This window comes from Populus trichocarpa, chromosome 1 (assembly GCF_000002775.5).
Source record: "Populus trichocarpa isolate Nisqually-1 chromosome 1, P.trichocarpa_v4.1, whole genome shotgun sequence".
Taxonomy (NCBI): Eukaryota; Viridiplantae; Streptophyta; class Magnoliopsida; order Malpighiales; family Salicaceae; genus Populus; species Populus trichocarpa.
Genome location: NC_037285.2, coordinates 30,136,728 through 30,158,382, shown reverse-complemented (window position 1 = coordinate 30,158,382; position 21,655 = coordinate 30,136,728). Strand labels below are relative to the sequence as shown.

Here is a 21,655-nt window from a genome sequence, read left to right as displayed (position 1 = left end):
TGTATAAATGAAACAGCGTGCCATAATGCTAGATGCTTCAAGAAATGACCCGATTCAAGAATTATAAATAGGTTTCAAGATTCAGAATAGAAACATGGCACATTCGGACTAAAAAAAGGCAAGATCCAGAGTTCAATAATTGAACTGTGCTTAAAAAATCAAAACAGTTTCAAAATAAGATCATATGCACTGATAGCAGATACCGCAGAGCAAAAATATGAAATGACTACTGCAATAATATTAATAGCAACCTCAATGAATGCTCTCTCTTTTATAGTAATATTCTCCTTCACAGCACCCTCCTCGAGCATTTTATGCAGAGGCTCTAGCACCTTTAGCATTCCCTCAATGTTATGTTCACCAAAATATAAACGACTTGCTTCTTCCAGTCCCTCATGCCACATTTCATGCCAAAGTATAGCGACTCTAATTAATTCCGTCGATACAAGTTGTGCCTACATATAAAAGATCATTATTAAGATAAACCAAACTACAACAAACAATTAATCAATTGCAAATAGAACACTTAATTAACCTGATCCACAAGCACACCACTATGCTTTCGAACTTTGTTTACCACTTCCTCAGCAGCTGCTTTACGTAAATTGCTTATAGATTTACAAGCCACAAGAAGAGGATACATAAGAGCCTGCAAAGATATCAATTCCTCAAACCCATGCAGAGGTCCAGAAGCATTTGAGTTAAGAGACATCTATCTTAAGAATCTACATGCAAAGTAAAACTTGTGCATCCAAAGTAACCTTTATGAATGTATTAGAAGAGATTCCACGTGTTGAATAAAGGAAGATTCCCACCTTTTAGGTATAGAGCAGTCAAAATCTAGTTACTGCAGTAAGAATTTTTAGAACTTGTGTTTTTTACTTCAATTCAATTAGGATTTTCTCACTCTCAGAAGTTTTTGTCCATGCTTAAAGAAATGAAATACAACAGAATATTAACTCAAAGAAACAATAAACAAATAACATTTCATAGTGCAAAATTGATTTGAAAAAGTCCTGGATTGTTAAATGGAATTCTAGATCCAATGCACAAACTCAACAATTTTATATCTCAGTACTTCCATCTAATAGTAAAACACCATGGTTATCAATTTGGAAAGCATCAAGCAGAAAATGCTCACCTGTGGATGACTTTGTCCAATTCGCACAAGTAGTGATTGAATTAGTTCTCTCACAGCATGGGTATTTGAATGTATCCTGGCAATAATTTGAGGTAGAACAACAAGCCACGTGTTGATATTAACATGAGAAAATCCTTTCTGCAGTGCCATCTGAACTTCTGCACTAGCTCCATGGTTGAACCACAAGGTAAGAAGGCGGAGTATATCCTGAAAAATATAGCACAATTAATAACATATCAGGAAAATGGGAAACAATGCATAATAAACAACACTCCTCTCCCTTGCAAAAAATGAAGGCATCACGATATAAATTCATACCAACAGTATTAAAAATGATCAAATACATGCTAAGACATCTCCATATAAATTTGAAAGTACAAACTGCAGTTCATTGAAATTATGACCAGATTCCCACCATAATCTCCATCTCTTGTAACAACCAACAAGGAGCCTATTCAACAGAGAGTGACTAAAGCTATAATGTCGAAAGAAGAACAAATAGAAAAGTCATCAATGAAAAGACCAAAGTTTATAGTGAAAGCTTTAGTCAATAGATGGTGTCCGCTTTCTTTTAGGAAGCCTATATATGAGTATTATTTACCTGTAAACTATCGTCAACCCCTTTAGCATTTGCTGCACAGGCTATTGAATGAAAATATCCAGTGACCGCAGAAACAACAAACTGTGAGGCTACATTTGGTAACCCTTGTAATGTATACTGTGACATCACTGCTGTATTGAACAAAGCCCATGAGTGCCATGCTTTTCCCCATTCTGTTGCATACTGGGTGGCATTCCTGAATGATAAAAGAATCTCTGCACAAAAGGAAAAAAAAATGAATAAAAAAAATAAGACAAGAAAAACTCAAAATTTCTTGCAGAAATTAGTGGGGAAAGGAAGCAGGCACCTTGTATGGAATCATCATCCAAACCAGGAGAAAGTGTCCACTGCCAGGCTCCAAGTGTACGATACACACGTGCCAGGAGATGAACATTTTGACCCGTGCTGCCCATTAAACTTATTGGTGTGATTGATTGCATATTTGGGGCACTTGAAAGCTCTATGGCCAAATCCTGTAAAAGTTATAGGGCAGTTAAGATAAATATGTAGCAAGAGAATCAGAATCAGAATCAGAATTAGCAAATTAGACTATATGAATATGATAATTGTGTCTGACATGGTCACTGCTAAATCAGTTATACACACCTGCAACCTAGCAAATGCTTCTTTTCGCTTGTGATCCTCCCCAAGTGACCATTGATATTTCAAGTACGCCAGCATTACTTGAGGAGGTCCATGGTATCGCACATTTTCAGGACTTGTCTCAGGATCATACTGTTTACAATACAAAACAAGATTTCAGCATGCGAAGACAAATGAAAGTCAATCCCAAAATTAACATCTTTGTTAGTTTCTCAAGACATGTACCACTAACCTGTAAAAGTTTAACCAAAGTGGATCTAGCCTGACTAATCCGATTACTTTTTCGACAAAGAGAAGCAAACTTGAGCCAATTATCAATGTCTTCCGTTGGAGGCAGTACAAGCGCTCTTACAGCCAAAAGAAGTTGCCAGACCTGAAAAATCAAGCATAAAAATGGTCAAACAGATCAGATCAAAAACAATTGTCACTATCCATAAAAGCTTTTCACTGAAAGTGGGAAGCAATTGTCAATAAACTCTCGTCAACTTCCTATATTTTTTAACCTAGCTTTCAATGCCATGAACTACTCATCCTCAGGTGACATCATTTTCACAATCATACATCCTGGAAACCTCATATACCACCACATCATATCTAGCAATATTCATTTGCAGGAAAATATCTCAACTTCAGTCAGTTAGCAGGAAACAAGAATGTGTGCGCACGCGCGCGCGCGAGAGAGAGAGAGAGAGAGAGTATAAAATCATCTCTACCTCAACATTTCTCTTTGCTCCTCGTATCCTCTCTGTCCACATATTTCGAATAAGGGCCCGCCGTCCTTCAGCAACAGGATTTCCCGCAGGAAGTGTACAATAGTCAATGACCTGTTAAAAATCAAATTACCAATCCATACTCCAGTTTAATTTTCATGCCTGTATGCAGAAATAGAATGAGAAAGGTTGATGAATTCTCAAAAACTATTGAGCAAACCTCCTCTAGTTCTGACAGCTGCTGAACACGGACCATATTGACGTAAGCACGTTCATAGCTTTCCAGAACCTAGAGAAGAAAATAACTTGAGATATCATAAATTCATAATAGTAGATGAGAAAGAATTTCATCTGGAAAGAGAAGTCATTTATGCAAAAGCTGACTTGAAAACCCATGCTTCATTGGAAGTATAGTAATGAAATAAGAAACTAACCAAAGCAGCAAGCTCAGTTGCCAAGCACTTCCTAGCTCTCTCGACATACTCACGAGCTTCATCATACTTGCAGAAACAATGGTAACAATGAAATGATTAACCAGACAAAACAAAAACAAAAAAAGCAAATAAATTGGAATTAATATAGATCTAATTCAAAGAGTACCTTCTCTTTACGAACTAATAGCACAGCCCTGAAAAATGTGCCGTTGCTACTTCCATCACCACTAGCAGCAGTATTCCCCAAACCCCGAATTTTGGTTTCATCACCATCATCTAACCGAGACACATATTCTGCCATCTGATCCCATTCACCCATGTTCCAAGCAGCGCTGGCAGCCTGAAACAAGCGCATCACAAAAAATAAGCACGCACAGGGATTAAGTTAAAAAATATGCATGAAGTTCAGAGAACAACCATTGGAGCCATTTCCAATCGAGCGGATGGCTCAGCTGGTGTCCAATATTCCTTGCATAGGTTGTTAAGCTCTTCCCAACGAGCTAATGCAGCAAGGCAACGCATCCTCCCTGCATAGAACACAAGGATGATTACTTTCAGGACATAAGTCAAGATCTTTAAACTCTTGGAATATGGAAGCATAAAAACATAATGCATCCCCATCCCTCGAATTGTAAAAAAACATGGGAGGAAGCTGACTATGAAGCTCAATATCTAAATGGATGATTTAAGGGGGATGTCATTGCAAGAATAGGCCATCAAGGTAATGCAGGCCCAATGACCCAATGCCTCTAGGTGGCTTCCATCGCCAATAAAAAATGCTTCATTCAAAGATGATCTTTCAGCAAACCAAAAGGGACATCCTACATGGCTCATCCTGTAAGAACCGATACTTACTACTGTTAGCAATCACAGCCCTTGACAGAAATCATCTGACAAGCTTCGTCAAGTTGGATACAAGAAATGACTAAAAGCAAAGCCATGCAGTTAGTCAATACAAGCAGAGAGGATACAGGTTAGCTTAGCTAGTAGTCACTTGTAATGCACGAGGTTTCTAACATTTTCCGTATTAATTTTCTTTTAGCTATAAATGTCTAAGTTATTTGGATTATTTAGCTGTCATGTGATTAACATTTCACATATAAATGAGAAAAAAATTTCCTACAAGAATTAGGACTACAGTCTTAACTAGTATGATTGTCTACTAGGGATATTTTTACTAGTCAATGTTTTAAATCCTATCAATCAATTTCAGATTTTAGAGATTTCTCTGTGAACTTCAGACCTCCTTTTCTTGTTCCAACTTCAATTTTCTTTACTGTTTTAGTCAATATTCAGCTATAATTTATGTTTAGTGTTGTTTTCCTCTTCCCAGGCTGCATCAACTTGGCATCATACCAAAAAACTTGGATAGAAACCCACACATATTATGGAAGAGACAAAAAAGGAATACTCAGATTGCAACCAATGGGCCTCCCCATAGACCAAGAAAAAACACAAGAGAGGATCCTTATTGGACATCTGACTTCCTAGGCTATCCTGACCCATGAAAAGCCATACTGAACATTTGATACAATCAGTATATACATGAACTAGCTTTAAGAAATTAGTGGTTCCCTGATATCACAGTCAATTTCTTCATTTGATTCCACCAATTTCCTCTTCATTTTAAGCGCATAGCAAAAAAGAGCCAAGATCAGATTTTTTATATAAAAAGGTAGGCTGGTATGATGGAATGACTCCAAGAAATTAACTATAGAAATGAAAATAAATCAAGCAGTCATAACAACCAACATGGACTAATTAAAGCAAACCTAATGTAGCTTCCAGTACAAGATGTGGACTCGAAACTTGGGAGGCTTTGACAGTGTATGCTTTGAGAGCATCATCCCAACGTTGCAACTTCTCATACCTAAAAAATGCAGGAAAATTGAAGTATAAGATATTTTTATCTGATACAATAAACATCGATGTTTTATTCAGAGTACAGATATATATTCCTTTCATGTCAATGCTTGATAATACCATGACTCCTTAAGTTGAACATCCAAGAGTTGTTGGGCATAGGTCAATATTCCAACAGCAGCCTAAGAATCAACAATGGATGAGATAAGAATGATCAGAGATTAAGACAAACTGACAGAAAGTTTTTAAGAGGCAGCTGAAAGGTACAAGAAGTAAAACATTGCTCTTCCTCAAAACAGACCTCGTGCTGGTGTAGCTGATTATTTATATGAATGAGAGTTTCAACTACAGCAACAGGATTGGCATCCATCTTCTTGGAGCGTGAACCTTCAAATTCCATTTCTTTATAATGTAAAGCCTTGGCAAATGCACGACACTGGAATGTAGCATTCACCGTAAACAAAGAATGACATATACAACTTTTAATATAGACAGAAGTATGAGGGCTATGCAGTTATAGAGTCGCTTATTAGTAGGAAAAAACCTTATCTGCAAGAGCGCCAAGAAGGCGGATGTCTATAGGTAGAGGTTTCTCATCATGTTCCATGAACTCTGCCTGCAAAGAAACATCAATAAGATAAACAGCGCACCCTTCATCTAATAGCAGAACAGGGAAAGCATGTCAAAATTCACAAGGACTACATACATTATTTTTAACTTCCTTTTCACAATTTCGGAGCCAAGATGAGGTCAATGAGAGAGAAAGGTTTAGAAATTACAGTTACTGTATATTTTAACATATCCTGTAAAACTAGAGTATTTAGGGATTTGTTTTAATCAGGAATGTTAATACGATTCAGAATCTTAGTTTATTTAGGACATGGACTATAGTAAGGAGTTTTTTTATTGTGTTTTCCTTTTCCTACTTAGATTTTTATTGTGTTTAGATCAGGACTACTAGGGTTTTTGGTGCATCTAGGAATTTAAATTGAAATTACAAGCATTTGATTTGGTTTAAGGATTGTAACCGTGTTATTTCTTCCTCTTCCTTTTCACTAAACACTCTTTCTTCTTCTTTCTTATATTTTAATTTCTTAATGCTACAATCACTTATTATTATTCACAGCCCAAATCGACCCCCAAATTCTCCTAAAACACATCTTTAATCCAAAACCCAATTCAACATACATTACACCCTAACCAAATTCTCATCTAAAACACTAAAATTTCAATTTTCAAGGCTGTCCAGCATCACAATAACTCCTCTTGACAAATTTTATAATGCTGGCACCGGATATCAGAGACAATAGCATAGGATAACTTCTTAATGATGGCAATGGATTATACAACTAAATCTTGCATGTCCTTATAACCTGTTCCTTTAATCTCAATGCACAATCCAAATTTCCAATTATCATTAATAAGGGCAACCACAAAAGGATAAACATTACCAGATATCATTTCATGAGAAATCAGGACCATTACCGAAATATTTTTTAATTGCAAAATTATGCATCATGTGAAGATTCAGGTAAATCCTCGTAAAAGTTATATAGTGGCCTAAAGTTTGGGAAATTTTGAACTTAAATTTTCAAATGTGGAAGAAATGGAACACCATAAATAATTTGAGCTTTACTTACTCTAGCAAGCTTTGCCCAAAATTTATTGCACATTCCTACGATGATAAAAAGGGCAAAATAGAAGAAAAGGGACTAGTTTCATTGAATTGTTTCTAAGCCACATATAGCATCAATATCTGGAAGAAGTATCATTGCTAAGATGATGTCAGGCTGACAAGTGGCCAAACAGAGAGTTATCTATTCAGGTCGCGGAATTTTAAATACATAGCTATACAAACCTCCAACTGTTTAAGTTGTAGGGAAATTTTTAGTTGGTTACTAAAAAACAAAACAATAAATAATAGCTTTCACACACTTAACAAACCAAGCAATAGATTCCAGTGCACAAGGATGGAAAAAAAAATTCATCTTAAACCACAACGTGGTTTCTTAAATTATTAATAAAAAACAACATCCCAACCAGACATACCAAGTTAAGAAGTGTTGCTAGAATCTCTGGAGGAATATTTGGGGATGAAAATGCCATCTCCAAACTCCGTACCAAATGTTTCTGACTAGCCTCATTTAGTTGTGCCCAGCAGCTAACAAAACCAGCAGCAAATAACTCTCGTCCAACAAAAGGCTACAAAAGCTGTGGATCAGAATGGAAACAGCAAAGGTAGGTTCATCAACAGTGCTATTGTCCATACCTGTAACTGTGCAAGCCTTGCACAGGTTCGTAATGCTGGAGAAGGAGACTCCTTTAGAAGTTCAATGCTCAAATGCCTCATCCACTCTGCCCAATCTTCTCTTGTACTGCGCTGAGAAGCCTCTCCAGCAGTACGTAATCTACCATCATTAACCTGCACAAACTTACATTAGTTAAACCAAACAACAAGACAATAATACAGGCATGGTTGAGATAAAATGCCATGCACCAGAACAATTAAGTCAATATTTTTAACATGCCCTCTCAAACAAGAGCCAATTGGGCTTAAAGCATGGGTAATTCATCTATTCAGGGTAGGTCTCCAATAGCCAATTTTAGAATAGGATTCCACAATATTTTTAGATAAGCACAATGCACCAGTATTATGGCTTATTAGTCAGTGCTAGAATGCTACTACGTGTATGGCATGCTTCTAACTTGGTACATGCCCGTGTTTTGTCCAAGATTCAAGCCCTATGGGCTATAACTTGAGGGAATATCTGGAAGTAATATAAAACTGTTCTGGTCTCACCTAATAGCTTATGCTTTTTAAGTTGGATGATCTTTTGACAATCAAAACCATGCACATGAAATAATTAACCAAAATCATTTAATATTTATAACTTTTTACATGCACACATACAAAATATCTGGAGCTAGCAATCTAGGCTTTTACTTAAAGACTTGGTATAGCCTATAAACTAAACAAAAACCATTGAGCATACACACATAAGACAAAGTTACCTGATGGCCTCTAAGATGTCGTTGCATGTCAATACCATCTTCATAAGGATCATTTTCCATATCATTTAAAGGGTCACTAATAACCTCCACTGGAAGTCGTCTGCTCAATCTTTGTGCAGCTGTACTCCCCAAGATTATAGGCTCACGTCTCCTAAAGCGTCCTTCAATTTCTTCAAATTCTTTATGCTGACAACAGAAAGAACTTAAATTTAAATTAAAAAGGAAAAAATAGTCATATCAATTCTGAAATATAATGCAGCAACCCAAGAGAAGGTTGTTATATTAGCAAGTCAAATAAGCACAGACCCGCAATCGATGCTTCAGCAAGAGTTTGTGGATTGATGGGATGAAAATGGTGAAATCCTCCCCTAATGCATGAGCTAAACAACAGAGTGCATCAACAGCATCTTTCCGGAGTTCATCATTCTTCCTGAAAATTACAAGCATGCACATGTGGAGCCTTGTGCTAGAGAAAAATGCAACATGTACACAAAAAACATGGAATTGGGGGGGCATGTCATAATAAAGTTACAATATTGTCTCCAAGGTAAGTAAACAGAGATTGTGAAAAAATCTAACCCCAAGTAAAACCAAGCAAATATCTTTATAATTTGCAAGGAATTCAGAGGGTGGGGAAGTACAATTACAGAACCATAGAAGAACTGATGTTGATTTTCTTCTAAGGTTGAAATATGGGTCAAGACAATCATTTAAATATACAGAGACGTGACTTTATCAATAAAACTATGGAATTCCAGAAACCATCGACACCTCATTTAAATATATAGAGGACTTCCGCTCACAAGTGTGGTGGATCTTTAACCAAGGTTTCAGAGTCCACGACGAGGATAACCGTTCATGATACACTTTTAGTACCAGGAAACATCACAGAAGAGACTTCCAGGCAACAGAAACCATCAAATATGCTGGTAGGACAGGAGAATCAATTAAAGAAAGGTATGAAAAGAAAACAGTACACCTTTTAAAAGTTTAACTCAAATTGGCAAACAGAAACATGAATAGTTAAGGAAAATGGACTAAGAGGACCATGTTTGATTTTAACAGACATGCATGAATACACACACAAACAAAACCAGGAACCAAAACAGGTTCTCTATATAGAAAGTGGAAGCAGTGAAACCTACCCATCCAACACTAACTTCAGGTGATGCACAAGAGCAGAAATGTGACCGGTAACCTGAAGAAAATAATATAAGAGTATATGTCAATTAGATACAGGAATCCTCAAATACACATGCATACATTTGTGTCTATACACATGCTAGTAAGTGTTTGGTGATAGAGCTTTACAACACATTAAGAGATATGTTTTTATTCCATTTATGCAAAACACTTTAACTACTATGACAATATGATAATATACAGTACCCATCTGGATCCTATCATGGTAGCACGAAGCAACGATCATAGCAGTCTATTTTGATGCAGAGTGATTTTACAAGCTGAGAGCCCACCTGAACACAAGGGATCAATCTCGTCAAAGTTTTGATGGCAGCCCGTCTTATATCCACAGAAGCATCCACTTTAAACAGTCGAATGAGCGCAGGAAGAAGTAGATGCATATGTTCATCCAATGTCCCTACATTGTGTAAGCATGATGAGAAATTCTATTCAGGCTGCAATTTGGCATTTTGGAAAACAGAATGTTCTGTATCCACTGCAGCATCCACTCTGAAAGCATTCCAAGTGGAATGAGAACCAGGATGGAGTTCTTTGACGTATTCATGAAAAAATACCACTTTCCTTTCTAACACAACACCAAAATGAAACTAATGTTGTCCATAGACCATACCCCAGGATGAGTTGAATTGCTTCAATTTTTAATTACTAGCAAATAGAAGAGCACATTATCCAAGTCTTGACACATAACTTCCTAGTAGATTCTAGAATCCTATACAGAAGAGAGAAGGTTCTACATTCTTTACACTCTTCCACCTGATTAATAATGCATTACAATGATTCACAATAGTTGCTAGAAATATATCGAAGAATGAAAAAAACCAGTGTCTCATGAGAGTACTAACCACCAAACACTTCAAGCGTGTGAAGTATATCTAGAACATAGCTATAGTCATTACACCTTTCGGCATCACTTAGAACTTGAAGACAACAAGGCAAAATGACAGGAAGATGCTTTCTGAATTCATCGTTGAGAGCCAAGCAAAGCTGTTCCACTAAATGCAAAACCTGAATAGAAAAAAAGAAAGCATGCGTGTTTGAGAGAGAGGAAGAGGAAGAGACCAAACTATACACAAGAAATTACAAGAGTAGCCTCCAAACATGACATGCAGGTAATTCCAACCACACCAAATAATGGAAACACAACTTACTGGAAAGCCACGAGGAGGACGAATAGGAGCTGGCAAGCTGAAGGATGACCACAATTCAGATATTAGAGAGAGCAATTCAGGGAGATATTTACGAATGTGCTGCACAACCAAATCAAAAACTCAATATCTCATTAACAGAAAAATACAAAAATGCACTACATATCACTTCACGAAATGATAACTCACCTGGCGCACAATAGATACCAGAGTTCCAAGCTTCCAAGTTATAAAGTCTTTAAGACAATCATCACATGTTCGAACAGTGTGAAAGAGATCAGGCAAAACCTACATAAAATAGGAAAGGAGAACACATGTTAATCAAGTATAAAACAACAAATGTTGTCCAGGATACCAAACAAAATTACAGCTCGCAAAAATGAAATACCAAACAAGCACTAACATCATCCAAATATAAAAATATGATCTAGAAACTTTTTTAAGTTCCAAACCAAACAATGACATTAACATGAAAAGTTATCTTCACCTTTTGAAAAAACACACTCTTTCTTAACTTTCCTGATATCAACTTGTGTTATTAAAAATTTTCCAGTTTTGTGTGTGAGTGAAAGAGAGCAGACTACCACAACTAGAGCTAAAGCCCAGAAATGAAATTGAGCAAAATAAGTAACCAGGTGAACTTCCCAATAAAGGAGTCAATAAGTTAAGATTAAAACAAGGGCAAGCAACATGATAACGAAAATCCAGCAGATAGAAGAACATAGAAATAAAGAGATAATGTGGAAGGCAAAAGGAAGCCATTTCCCATGATATTTATCATTCATTCACAAAGACTTAAGTTCCAATAGAAAGAATGTATGAGGAAAAAAAGAAAAGGAATAAATACAGCTAAAGATTAATTCACTAACCTTAGGTAAATATGGTACACAGCCAAGGCCCATTGACTAACCTCGCGGATCATAAAAAAACCCAACAATGATTAATGGTGTCAGAAGTCAAAAATGAAATTAAGATAGTGCAGTCATTCTTATCAACGAAAAAAAACAGCATGCACTGTGATAATTTACCTTAAATATGAACATAAGAGATCCGACCACCCTTTGGTGGTAGCTAGCAAGTGAAGGATCCCTTAGAATTCGCATGAGGGAGTTGATTGCAACCTAAATTCATCATAAAGGAATGTTATACGAACAAGAATGAGAACAATGACAAATGCAACATAAGCACTACCGTTGAGTAATAATCTTCTGATGTAGCAAAAGATGGCCAAAGGTCCATAGGTAGTTCATCCATTGATGGGATGTGTTGACCTGAATCACTGGCTGCACGGGCAACCTCACCATGTGAACCAGGCAAGTTTTGTTGGTTTCGTTTATGCACGTGGGGATCCAAAGCTCCCATGATGCCAAGAACCTGAGAGCCAAAAAGTTAACCTTGCATCAAATAGTTAAAAGGATATAGCCAAGCATTTTAGTTGGCATGTAGCTACCTTCAGTACTTCACGTCTAGTAGTCCACCCTAATTCACCATTCAACAATTTGAGGAGTAAGCCAAGTAACTGTGGATACTCAGTATATGGAGTTATGACATACCTATCAGCAAAAAGAAAAGGACCTGATCGAGCATTAATGATTAAAAAACAAACCTTATAAATGACTCCAGAATTTATATTATCTACATCCCAAAAGTGAAAGTAAAGTCATTGCATCATTGCATTGTGACCTTGTTGTCTATACCGGGACGGAAAAAGAAAACCCATCAACACTATAGAATTTCCTACTTTGTGGAAATGCATCACTCTCAAACACCTTCATAGACAACTGAACCATCTTTCCTTGCATGAAGAAAACTGGCTAATTTAGATGTTCAACTTTCCCCAGGATGGAATTATTCCATCCACATTATGTAATGAAGAAAAACAGAGGAGAAGAGGAAGGAGCATGTGGGACCTTATGCACAGCTTTTAAGAATGTGCTGTTAGCCCAACACTCATCTACGTTTCTAATCAAGAGTCAAAAATAGAATAGAATAAAGGAGTCATCTAAGATGGTCCAACTACAAAATCAAGTGGCAGAACTGTAGATCCAACTAGCAACATTTTTTCTCTATGGTGTGAGATGTTTTACTGAGAAAGAACTATTTACGATCTATAGCATGCATAGTACAGCAAAATGAAAATAATTCTAAATGAAAAATAAGTATTGTAAAGTTTTTGTTGCTGCATTCTGTGGAAATCATGAAATTTTAGAAAAAGTAAAATAGAAAAAATATATTATGCTCCATCCTGACCAAAAGATGAAAAACCCGACATGATCTCAGTCATGAAAAAAAAAATTAGCACGTATTATTACCATTTACGATTCAAATAAAACCATGAAACAAAAGGATGGAAAAGAAAATATTTATCATGATTTCAAAGAGACAATGGCATGCCACATACCCAGTGCTCTGAACAACTTGCCCAAGAGTTGCAACAGCCACTTCACGCTTTGTTGCTGCTGCTCCATCTAACAAAGCTTCGACTATCAGAGGCATAAGTTCTGAAATATATTGCCTCATAGCAAAACCACCCTAAACAAGTATCACAATCAAAATTAACCATATACACATCAGAATAAGAGGGAAATATATCACACAGCTCCATGTAGATCAGGATAGGATGCAAAACAACATATATGGAATCAAACAGATCCTTGAATGCACATTTGAAAGACATTGTTGCAATCAGGTTGATACCTAATCCAGCTAAAACTTCAGTTTAACATCGAAGGAGAGGGCAAGAGAAGCAATCAGATGTGGTCTTAAAAAGCAGGCTGAACTTTCTTACTTGTATCAACGACAGAAAGTGCCACAAGAAGATTTCTAAGTATTTAAATGTTAACAAGCATCATGGAAATAAGAGAGAAACAGAAAAACTTATTAGCATCGCTAAAGGTTCGTGAGAAAAAGGCCAATCAATGATTTATATTCTTCCCAGATAATGAATTTCCAAATGAGACGTAAAACCCAATTCATAACAGCACATCCCCCCCCCCCCCAAAACCACACACACCAAAAACACAAAACCCGACCCAACCACACAGAAATTTAAAAAAAAAAAAACTTTTTGTTTCCTAATTGCAAGCAATCTATAAAACCAGAGTTCACCCACCACTCTAGCAAGATCTCCGACAGTTACAAGAACTCCACTAATGATACCATTATTGGCATTTACTCCTGTGCCTTCAAGAAGTCTTGCCACAAGTGCCTGCACATTGGACACCCATTATCTTAAGAAGGAAGATAACTAGAAGAGCTAAACAAAATAAAAACAATACACAGATCAAACCTTGTGTACTGGAGCAATGTATGGAAGTACAAGTTGTTCACAATTACGTATCAAACAACCTAATAACTTTGCACTTTCTTCTCTGCATTTGTTATCTGCACTGCTGACAACACAGGAAAGTTCAATATCAGACAACTTCACAGATTGGTTGAGAAAACTTCTTTCATCCAACCCAAATTATTATAATTTTTACAAGTAATATAAGTTTGTATGATAGCACAATATCTAACTGTTGACATCACCTCTGTTTTAGATAGGTCAACAGCTGTATGAGATGACGACGGAGTGCAGGAAGAACATATGCAGGATTCTTCTCTGACAGTCTCCCGGCCACAGAGATTGCATACTCTCTAACGTCAAAATCCTGTTACAACAGCAATTTCCATTTACCAAAAAAACAAATGATGGCATAAAAGCATTCAAAAACAGAAACATACACTTTATGGAACTGAGTTATATGAAGTACAACCGAACAGAAACATCAAATGAAGATTATAAAGATCGAAAGGCCCAAATAATGACCAACTCTCTATTTTTGGAGGAAAGATGTTAATGTGAGAAGTATCTGAACCAAATCCTTACTCAAATATGCAGATTCTAGAATTACAGAAGAAAAATTGAACATGAAGATGAGAAGACCACCTTAACAATAAACACCATTTACAGGAGAAAAAAAAAGTCTGAAAAAATTCTGTGTATCAGGTTTACTAACAAATGCATGCAAAGAAAAAGGGTTAATACAGAAATCAAGAACAGAAAAAGAAGGGAACAGGGAAACTTGCAGTCAGAGTATGCCTGGAATTTCCCATATCTATGAAAAGATGCAGCTACTCAGGAATTTTCCATCACATGTCCTATTTACTTTAAGGAAAACCCTATTGCTTAATTTCACAAATTAGCAGGAATTACAGACAACATACCCATGATTGGAAGTGGAATTATTTCTAAATCTCCCATTCTAAATCAAAATAAAAACATTTCACAGATCACAGTGTGATTCTTCAAAACAGATGAGACGAATAGATAGAGAGGAGTAAGCAATCCATTTACCAAGCTACAGGAACCAGAAAGACTAGCAAGATATCATGTACTTTCCAGAATAGACATTACAGGAAGCAACCAGCCTTGCCAAATAATCAAATAGATAGTAAACCAAAAGATTATCAGACAAGAATCCAAAATTAAATTTGAAAAAGAATAAAATTGTTAATGCAATGTTAATGACCCATGACATCTTGTGAACGGGTGTTTGGGAATGTGGTAGGGGTTGCTTTTCAAAGTGTTTTTTATTTGGAAATGCATCAAAATAATGTTTTTTTATTTTTTAAAATTCATTTTTGACATCAGCACATCAAAACAATTCAAAAACACTAAAAAACAATTAATATGAAGCAAAAAAAATCAAATTTTTATGAAAAGCAGGTTCAACCTCAATTCCAAATGGGGTCTAAGTGGTGCAATTTGATTCTGATCCTGAGTTTTAGAAGCCAACATTTCAAGTATTCAATTGCAAGATGTACAATTGGCTACAAAATAGAATAACTTCAAAATAATGATAGAGAATATCACAGAAAATCTGGGGCAAGTTTCAAATCAAATATACTTTCCATTACCGACAAACAGTTGACAAATTCACCCGTCACAATTACATGCATAACCAAAATAAAGTCTTCCATCACATGAAATAACTCCAGGAGCCACATACACACCTCGTCATTCAAAGCAGCAAAAACTGCACTGAGAATATCAGCTTGTGCTAGAAAATCATCAAAACCTCTATTTCCATGAAGAGAGGAAAAGATAGATTGGCGAACAGTGACATCCGCGTCTGCAACAGCTGCAATGAGAAGCTTTTCCACAAGCTGCAGATGCACCATGTCAGATTACAAGCAAGAGCAAAGAAAGCTCACATTATCAATCACACTCAACTTTTGTTTTTGGCAAACATGATAAACTAATCTTAATACAGGTCTCAACTACTTGACAAGCTCAAGCAAACATGAAGCTGACACATTAATACATATAACCGAGCTGTCTATTCATGTAACATGTAACAAAAATTTGAAAAACAGTTACAGACATGCATAGACAGAGGCCACAACTGGAAGGACACAGGTCACAGGAAATGATGGGAACAAACAAACAGCTCTAGACATGGGAGCATAAAACATCATTTAACAAGAATAGAACATCAAGAGACAGGAAATAGAACAAACTAAACCTCCTCGACAAGACGCCATCGCTTTCCCCCAGTACGATTGGACCTGCCAGAACCAACCTGTGTAGATACCATGGCAGAAAAGGAATTTGCAACTAATTTACAGCAACAAAGTGCAGCATCTTTCCGGGTAGCTCCATCTTCATCATCCAAATATACAACCACTGATTCTCTGGCAAACTCAAGAAGTTCATGCCCCTGGACAACAAAATAGCTTCAGAACAGAATCTTAAGTGCAATATGCTTCAATTTGGATATATATATATATATATATATATATATATATGTTAGCAAACCTTAAAATTAAAGCGAGCTAGCGTCTGCAAAGCAAGTTGCACCAGTGCTGAACCACTGAGGTCCGATACTTGCTGAGGTGCATTCGTCATACTCCCTCGAACAGTATGAATAGCTGCCCTTGACTGAGAAAAATGGGACTTCGAAAGAGCTAACGAAATGCAATCCAGCAGCCGCTCTTGAATAGTCGGCAGCAATGATGGAATACTGAAACAGCAAATGATAGCATAGAGATTTTAAGCTCCGGACCACTTTTGAGGGAAAATTTTTATTAAAAAAATGAGGTTATTAAATGGCACACCATACCTATCACTTATCTGCTCAAGGGCTTCAACAAGCGTGGGAGAGAGCCCAGCAGAGAGCATGACATCCAAAAGGCTGCGGACATAAGGTTCCATAGCAGTTTTCATGGCTTTTGCAATATTTCCAACACAAGCCAAAGCCTCAAGTGAGGGTTTGGCCCTGCGTGGAGCAATCTAAAAGGGGGTGCAGAGGGAAAACAGAAAAATACCAATAAACCCCAAACTGCAAAAGATGAAATAGAAAGAAAACCAAAATCACTGGAGAAAATAATGTCAGCCACATAGTGGGTAGCTTACTGCATCGCGTAAGTGAGCTGTAATTGTCGGCAAATAATGTTCAAGTTCCCCATCCAAAGCACCAGCCATCTCCCCAAGGGCAATGAATCCACTCCCACGTTCAGCTGGTATTCTTAGCACTGCAAGAATATGATTCATGCATATCTGCAAGACATCACAATTTGATGTTAATCATAATCAGTTAAATAATTGTTGATACATCTGGGATACTCTGTTCCAAAATGCTATTTATTATAGCTGCTGCAGTATGATTAAGGAGACAGTGAAAATCACAAACCTCTAAGTAGTTTGTAACAAATCTATCCCGCAGAAAGTGAGCAATGCGTGGTAGCAATGAAGTTATGCTAAGGCGAACAAGTCGATCTCGATGCTCGAGGTATCTAAGAACAATGTCAGCAACTTCTCTGTACCTTGACATCATAAACTCACCAGTATTCCTACATAAATCATGTTCAATTACATGAATATTAGATGCTATAAGAAACTACATCATGGTAGTAGTTCCTGTTCAACATTTATCAAATTGCCAGCAGTTATACAATCACAAACAATCATGTTGAGCTTAAAATATTATACAGTTTATGCAATATCGAAGCCCTGTATTCCTGAGAAATAAGTCAATCTATTCAGAATTTTATCAAGTGCAGCTGGCACACAAATATATCATTATAATCAGAAACGGTAGTGTGGTCCTTATGAATACTTTTGCATGGTATCTTAAAATCATGACAGTGAGTTCGCCAACAAAAAGTATGTCATGTCATTTTTCTTTGCATTTTTTTTTTACTAGCTTAACAGTCACATACATTATAAATGAATCTATAGCAATAAATTCAGAATATACCTTATTGGATATAAGATGAACATATATTGACTAATTAACAGAACTGCAAAATAGAAAGTATCAGCAAGATCATGGAAATCCATCCATTCAGCAAAAGCTTCCAAGGTCTTTCAAGGCACCTTTCCATGATCCCACCACATCAATAATTCACATGCCAAATGCCACAACACCCACCCTCCATAACTAATTTTGCAGAATAATTGAAGTGTCATGATGCCAAACTAAATACAATGAGTACACCAGCTTCCAATTCTACAATAAGCAAATTAGCAAAGCTAGCTCCAACCAATCAACCAGTAATTAAACTGCTGGCTCCCTACTGTCCCTTGGAAGTCTCCTTCCAATTTTATTGCTATCAAAGCAAGAATATATAACGAAACCATAAATTTTTGGAAGACTGGAAATTTTTTAATCAGAGCTAAAACTCAACAAATAAAGCTGACAGCATTCTTTCAACTAAAGCGTGTATTTATTCTTCAACAGCATAAGCCCTGAGGAATGGCCAAATAGGTGTGAAGGAGATCATGAACTATGAATAACTTTGACAACCAAACTCAAAATACTTAACATTTCTATTATGAGTGTACTAAGGAATTGAGATGAAGTTAGTGTAAGGTCCAATAGTTGGTATGTTTGTTGCAAAATGGGAATTGCAACCTTGGGCTCTTTAGTTTCCTGGAGGCCAAGTGTTTTCCAGTTTGAAAAGGAGAAAAAACTTTCCTTATCAAACTTAAAATGGTATATCATAAATTCAAAGCAGAAACAGGATAGCATATAGAAAAGGGAAGTTATTTTTACCATGGCCAAACAGCTGGGAATGTTTCCAGCACATTTTCAATGACAAAGCAAATATCAGGAAAAAAAATCATTGTCCCAAAATTAATTCATTTACGTCAAACTAGTGGATCCTTGAATACAAAATCCCACAATTAAACTAATTTCATGATTCATCTCCTAAAACCTGTTATCAAAGTTGAAACATGAACCTGTTTTTTGAGCAAGTTTGTTTAACTGTTTAATCTTTTTTTTATTTATTTATTATTATGGACAAAACATAAAGTGCTTCATTTGTTAGCTCATAGGCAACAGTTCGTAATATAACGCTGTTGACTAGACTTGTACTGGTTAGCTGTGAATGTCACATAGCATGAGATAGGGTGCAGAGTTTTAAGCTCATAGCCAACACTATCCAATAGAAGTACGGGACAATAGTCACTACAAGACAATTTACAGCAACATGTTAGCTCAAAAATAGTCAAGCAATCATTTTGCAACCATTCATTCAAGCTAGAAAATTCAATTAGTCCACGTCAGAAACATTTCCGCAATAACACATTCAGTCATTTATAACAACCTCAAGAGCTCTCCAACAGCAAGCAAAGAACCATGTATGCTGTGAACAGGAGCATTTTTACCCAATCCATCTTGTGTAGCCTCAAACATACGATAATACCTGCCAAATACCCAATCAAATTGAAGTGTTTACTCAATAAGTATGATGAAAAATTGTTTGTAGAAGGCAACACAAACATCAATACAATCAAACAAGCAGTTTGAAAGTCATGTATTCAAGCATAGTGAAAAGGCAATATGAGATATTCACTTATCCATATATAAAAGGAATAGAGACACAGAAAGAATTAGCTCCAACTACTTCCAAGCGCCCATTACAAGACCTATCACTAGACAAACTCAAACAGCAAACGCCTGCCTTGTTGCTGCATTAAGAATTGGAGAAAACAACACTTCATCGGAGTAATATTTCAAGCATTGAGGTAGGCTCCTAGATCAAATTTTATTAGAACTGTATCAATTAGAAAGTCCTAATCAAATCTTTATGACAAGCAAAAATACAGAGATGGCATGTTGAACTTAGCTTGTTCATCTTATTTTAGTGCATTACAATAAGCATTTGATGCGAAGTCCCAATCAAATCTTTATGCTAATCAAGTGGCAGAAAAAAATCTCAATTTAACTCCTACATTATCAAGTCTTGTTACAATCGAGTAAACTAGTAAACCCACGCTGACATCCCAACAACATAATTCTAGGTGAAATTCCAATAAGTGCTTTTTAAGCTTCTAGGTATTTTCTTTCTTCTTATTCTTGCTATCATTACCACTTTCTTAACATACACGATAAACATTAACAACTTAAAGCTCAAAAATACCCCCTATTACTATTACAAGCACCATTCAAGGCCCTAATCAATTTGCAAATTGAAAACAACGCTACTCTATTTAGTAAACCAATAAATTACTAAAGGCCCACAAAATCTTTTAAAACAAGTCTAGTCCTGGTTGGAATTCCTTTTCCCAGGTCATTCTACAATACAGAGTAGATAAATTTTTGTACCCACAAAGAACATTTATAACCATTGGATTAGATCAACCCAACGCATATAAACCGGCCATACCTGGTTAATTTAAAAGAAATAGCAAAAACATGTTATTTGTGTTTACGAGCCTCTCTAGTCCTACTCTCCTGGTTGAAACAAATAACAATAAGAAAAGCTCTCCTAATAGAAAAGAAAAAAAAAAAAAAGTAGTTGCAGATACCAATCTCTTTTCTTTCCATCCTAAACTTGCATGCTTGTTAAGATGTTTCTCCTTGACAACCTTCATTCATTGACATATCTAACTCACATGTTTGTCCTTTCAATTGCAAATTTACATAAACATAGAAATCAAATCACCGTTAGATAAAACCCTAATATACTTTCGTGGAATTAAAGTTTATTCACAAGAATGGGAAAACCGGTAATTAAATCATTAAGAACCAAAAAAATTGTAGATTTGCATCTTTGAAAATCAATGATTTTAAGATAGGGAATAGGGGATTTCTTGTTTGCCATATAATTAAATAAATAAATTGCATTTATAAAAAGAAGGTACATTTTCACATCGATGTCAAGAAATTAATTATATTCATTTAGGTTCAGGAAACTAAATGAAGAAAAGAAAAAGGGAGGAAGAAGCTGAACAGCATGATAACTGACTGTGTAATCAACCAGTTCATCATTTAAATTTTAACCCAAAGGTGTATGTTAAATGAATCAAATCCAAGGGGTAAGAATTAATGCCGCATCAGTACAGAATTTAAAATTTTGTGCAACAGTTAAAGCCCCTTCCTCCCATTATAACTCCCAGCTTCTGGATGCAAAATGTGTATATACTTCTGTAAAATCAAAATATATCACAAACTATCATAACTGACCACTGCACACGCCAACGTGTCTCACGCTTCTCGATAACTCGAAGGCAAGCACGCAGCGCCTCCACAGCTCTCTCTCTAATTGCCAATGTTGGATGCCTCAGTGCAACCCAGATTGCATCGACAAATTCAGGTACGTGAACATTGAATACTGTAGAGGCATTTTCTGCCACTTCCTACAATAATCAAGAACACATCCTTAGGATGTAGAAATTTTCAAAAATTTAACAAAAAGGCAAAAAAGTCTTTAAGATGGTGAGGTACAGTCTTTATAACATCATCAAACGAACAAAAAATACGCTTGTCAATAGAATAATAAACAACCATGCAATTAATTTGTCGACTGAAAAAGAAAAGGAAAGGGAAAGTAAGTCACTTACTTTTAAAATTAAGACAGCAGCAAAAAGGCGAAATTCTGCTTTATCATTGTGAAGCCAATCTAGTGCCATTTTGACCTAACACAAACAAAAATATCAGAAGCCACAC

The 21,655-nt window shown here is 36.2% G+C and overlaps 1 protein-coding gene across 4 annotated transcripts in view; it reads right to left on the bottom strand.

Annotated features, from left to right (window-relative positions):
* LOC7470764 (serine/threonine-protein kinase TOR) overlaps window positions 1–21,655 on the bottom strand; it is a 29,425-nt gene that overhangs the window by 6,535 nt on the left and 1,235 nt on the right. For 2 of the 4 annotated variants that reach the window (XR_002979230.2, XM_024590904.2), the window contains exons 3-44: window positions 21,550–21,624; window positions 21,173–21,345; window positions 19,311–19,409; window positions 17,390–17,549; window positions 17,113–17,256; window positions 16,820–16,989; window positions 16,516–16,720; window positions 16,223–16,417; window positions 15,711–15,863; window positions 14,244–14,365; window positions 14,002–14,104; window positions 13,825–13,920; window positions 13,114–13,244; window positions 12,163–12,265; window positions 11,904–12,086; window positions 11,741–11,833; window positions 11,582–11,617; window positions 10,902–11,000; window positions 10,716–10,814; window positions 10,410–10,572; window positions 9,840–9,964; window positions 9,510–9,562; window positions 8,671–8,794; window positions 8,365–8,550; window positions 7,622–7,774; window positions 7,402–7,554; window positions 5,897–5,968; window positions 5,654–5,788; window positions 5,473–5,534; window positions 5,262–5,359; window positions 3,907–4,016; window positions 3,656–3,829; window positions 3,490–3,555; window positions 3,276–3,344; window positions 3,059–3,169; window positions 2,578–2,718; window positions 2,349–2,477; window positions 2,050–2,215; window positions 1,743–1,957; window positions 1,142–1,348; window positions 536–649; window positions 252–455 (exon numbers count right to left, since the gene is read on the bottom strand). Coding sequence is in view for 3 of the 4 variants with exons in the window: in XM_024590904.2 (XP_024446672.1) it covers window positions 252–455; window positions 536–649; window positions 1,142–1,348; window positions 1,743–1,957; window positions 2,050–2,215; window positions 2,349–2,477; window positions 2,578–2,718; window positions 3,059–3,169; window positions 3,276–3,344; window positions 3,490–3,555; window positions 3,656–3,829; window positions 3,907–4,016; window positions 5,262–5,359; window positions 5,473–5,534; window positions 5,654–5,788; window positions 5,897–5,968; window positions 7,402–7,554; window positions 7,622–7,774; window positions 8,365–8,550; window positions 8,671–8,794; window positions 9,510–9,562; window positions 9,840–9,964; window positions 10,410–10,572; window positions 10,716–10,814; window positions 10,902–11,000; window positions 11,582–11,617; window positions 11,741–11,833; window positions 11,904–12,086; window positions 12,163–12,265; window positions 13,114–13,244; window positions 13,825–13,920; window positions 14,002–14,104; window positions 14,244–14,365; window positions 15,711–15,863; window positions 16,223–16,417; window positions 16,516–16,720; window positions 16,820–16,989; window positions 17,113–17,256; window positions 17,390–17,549; window positions 19,311–19,409; window positions 21,173–21,345; window positions 21,550–21,624 (5,469 nt within the window). In the remaining variant the exon portion in view is untranslated. Of the gene's footprint in view, window positions 1–251; window positions 456–535; window positions 650–1,141; window positions 1,349–1,742; window positions 1,958–2,049; window positions 2,216–2,348; window positions 2,478–2,577; window positions 2,719–3,058; window positions 3,170–3,275; window positions 3,345–3,489; window positions 3,556–3,655; window positions 3,830–3,906; window positions 4,017–5,261; window positions 5,360–5,472; window positions 5,535–5,653; window positions 5,789–5,896; window positions 5,969–7,401; window positions 7,555–7,621; window positions 7,775–8,364; window positions 8,551–8,670; window positions 8,795–9,509; window positions 9,563–9,839; window positions 9,965–10,409; window positions 10,573–10,715; window positions 10,815–10,901; window positions 11,001–11,581; window positions 11,618–11,740; window positions 11,834–11,903; window positions 12,087–12,162; window positions 12,266–13,113; window positions 13,245–13,824; window positions 13,921–14,001; window positions 14,105–14,243; window positions 14,366–15,710; window positions 15,864–16,222; window positions 16,418–16,515; window positions 16,721–16,819; window positions 16,990–17,112; window positions 17,257–17,389; window positions 17,550–19,310; window positions 19,410–21,172; window positions 21,346–21,549; window positions 21,625–21,655 lie in introns of those variants that run through there. The other 2 variants (XM_024590907.2, XM_052450720.1) reach the window with 2 other exon arrangements.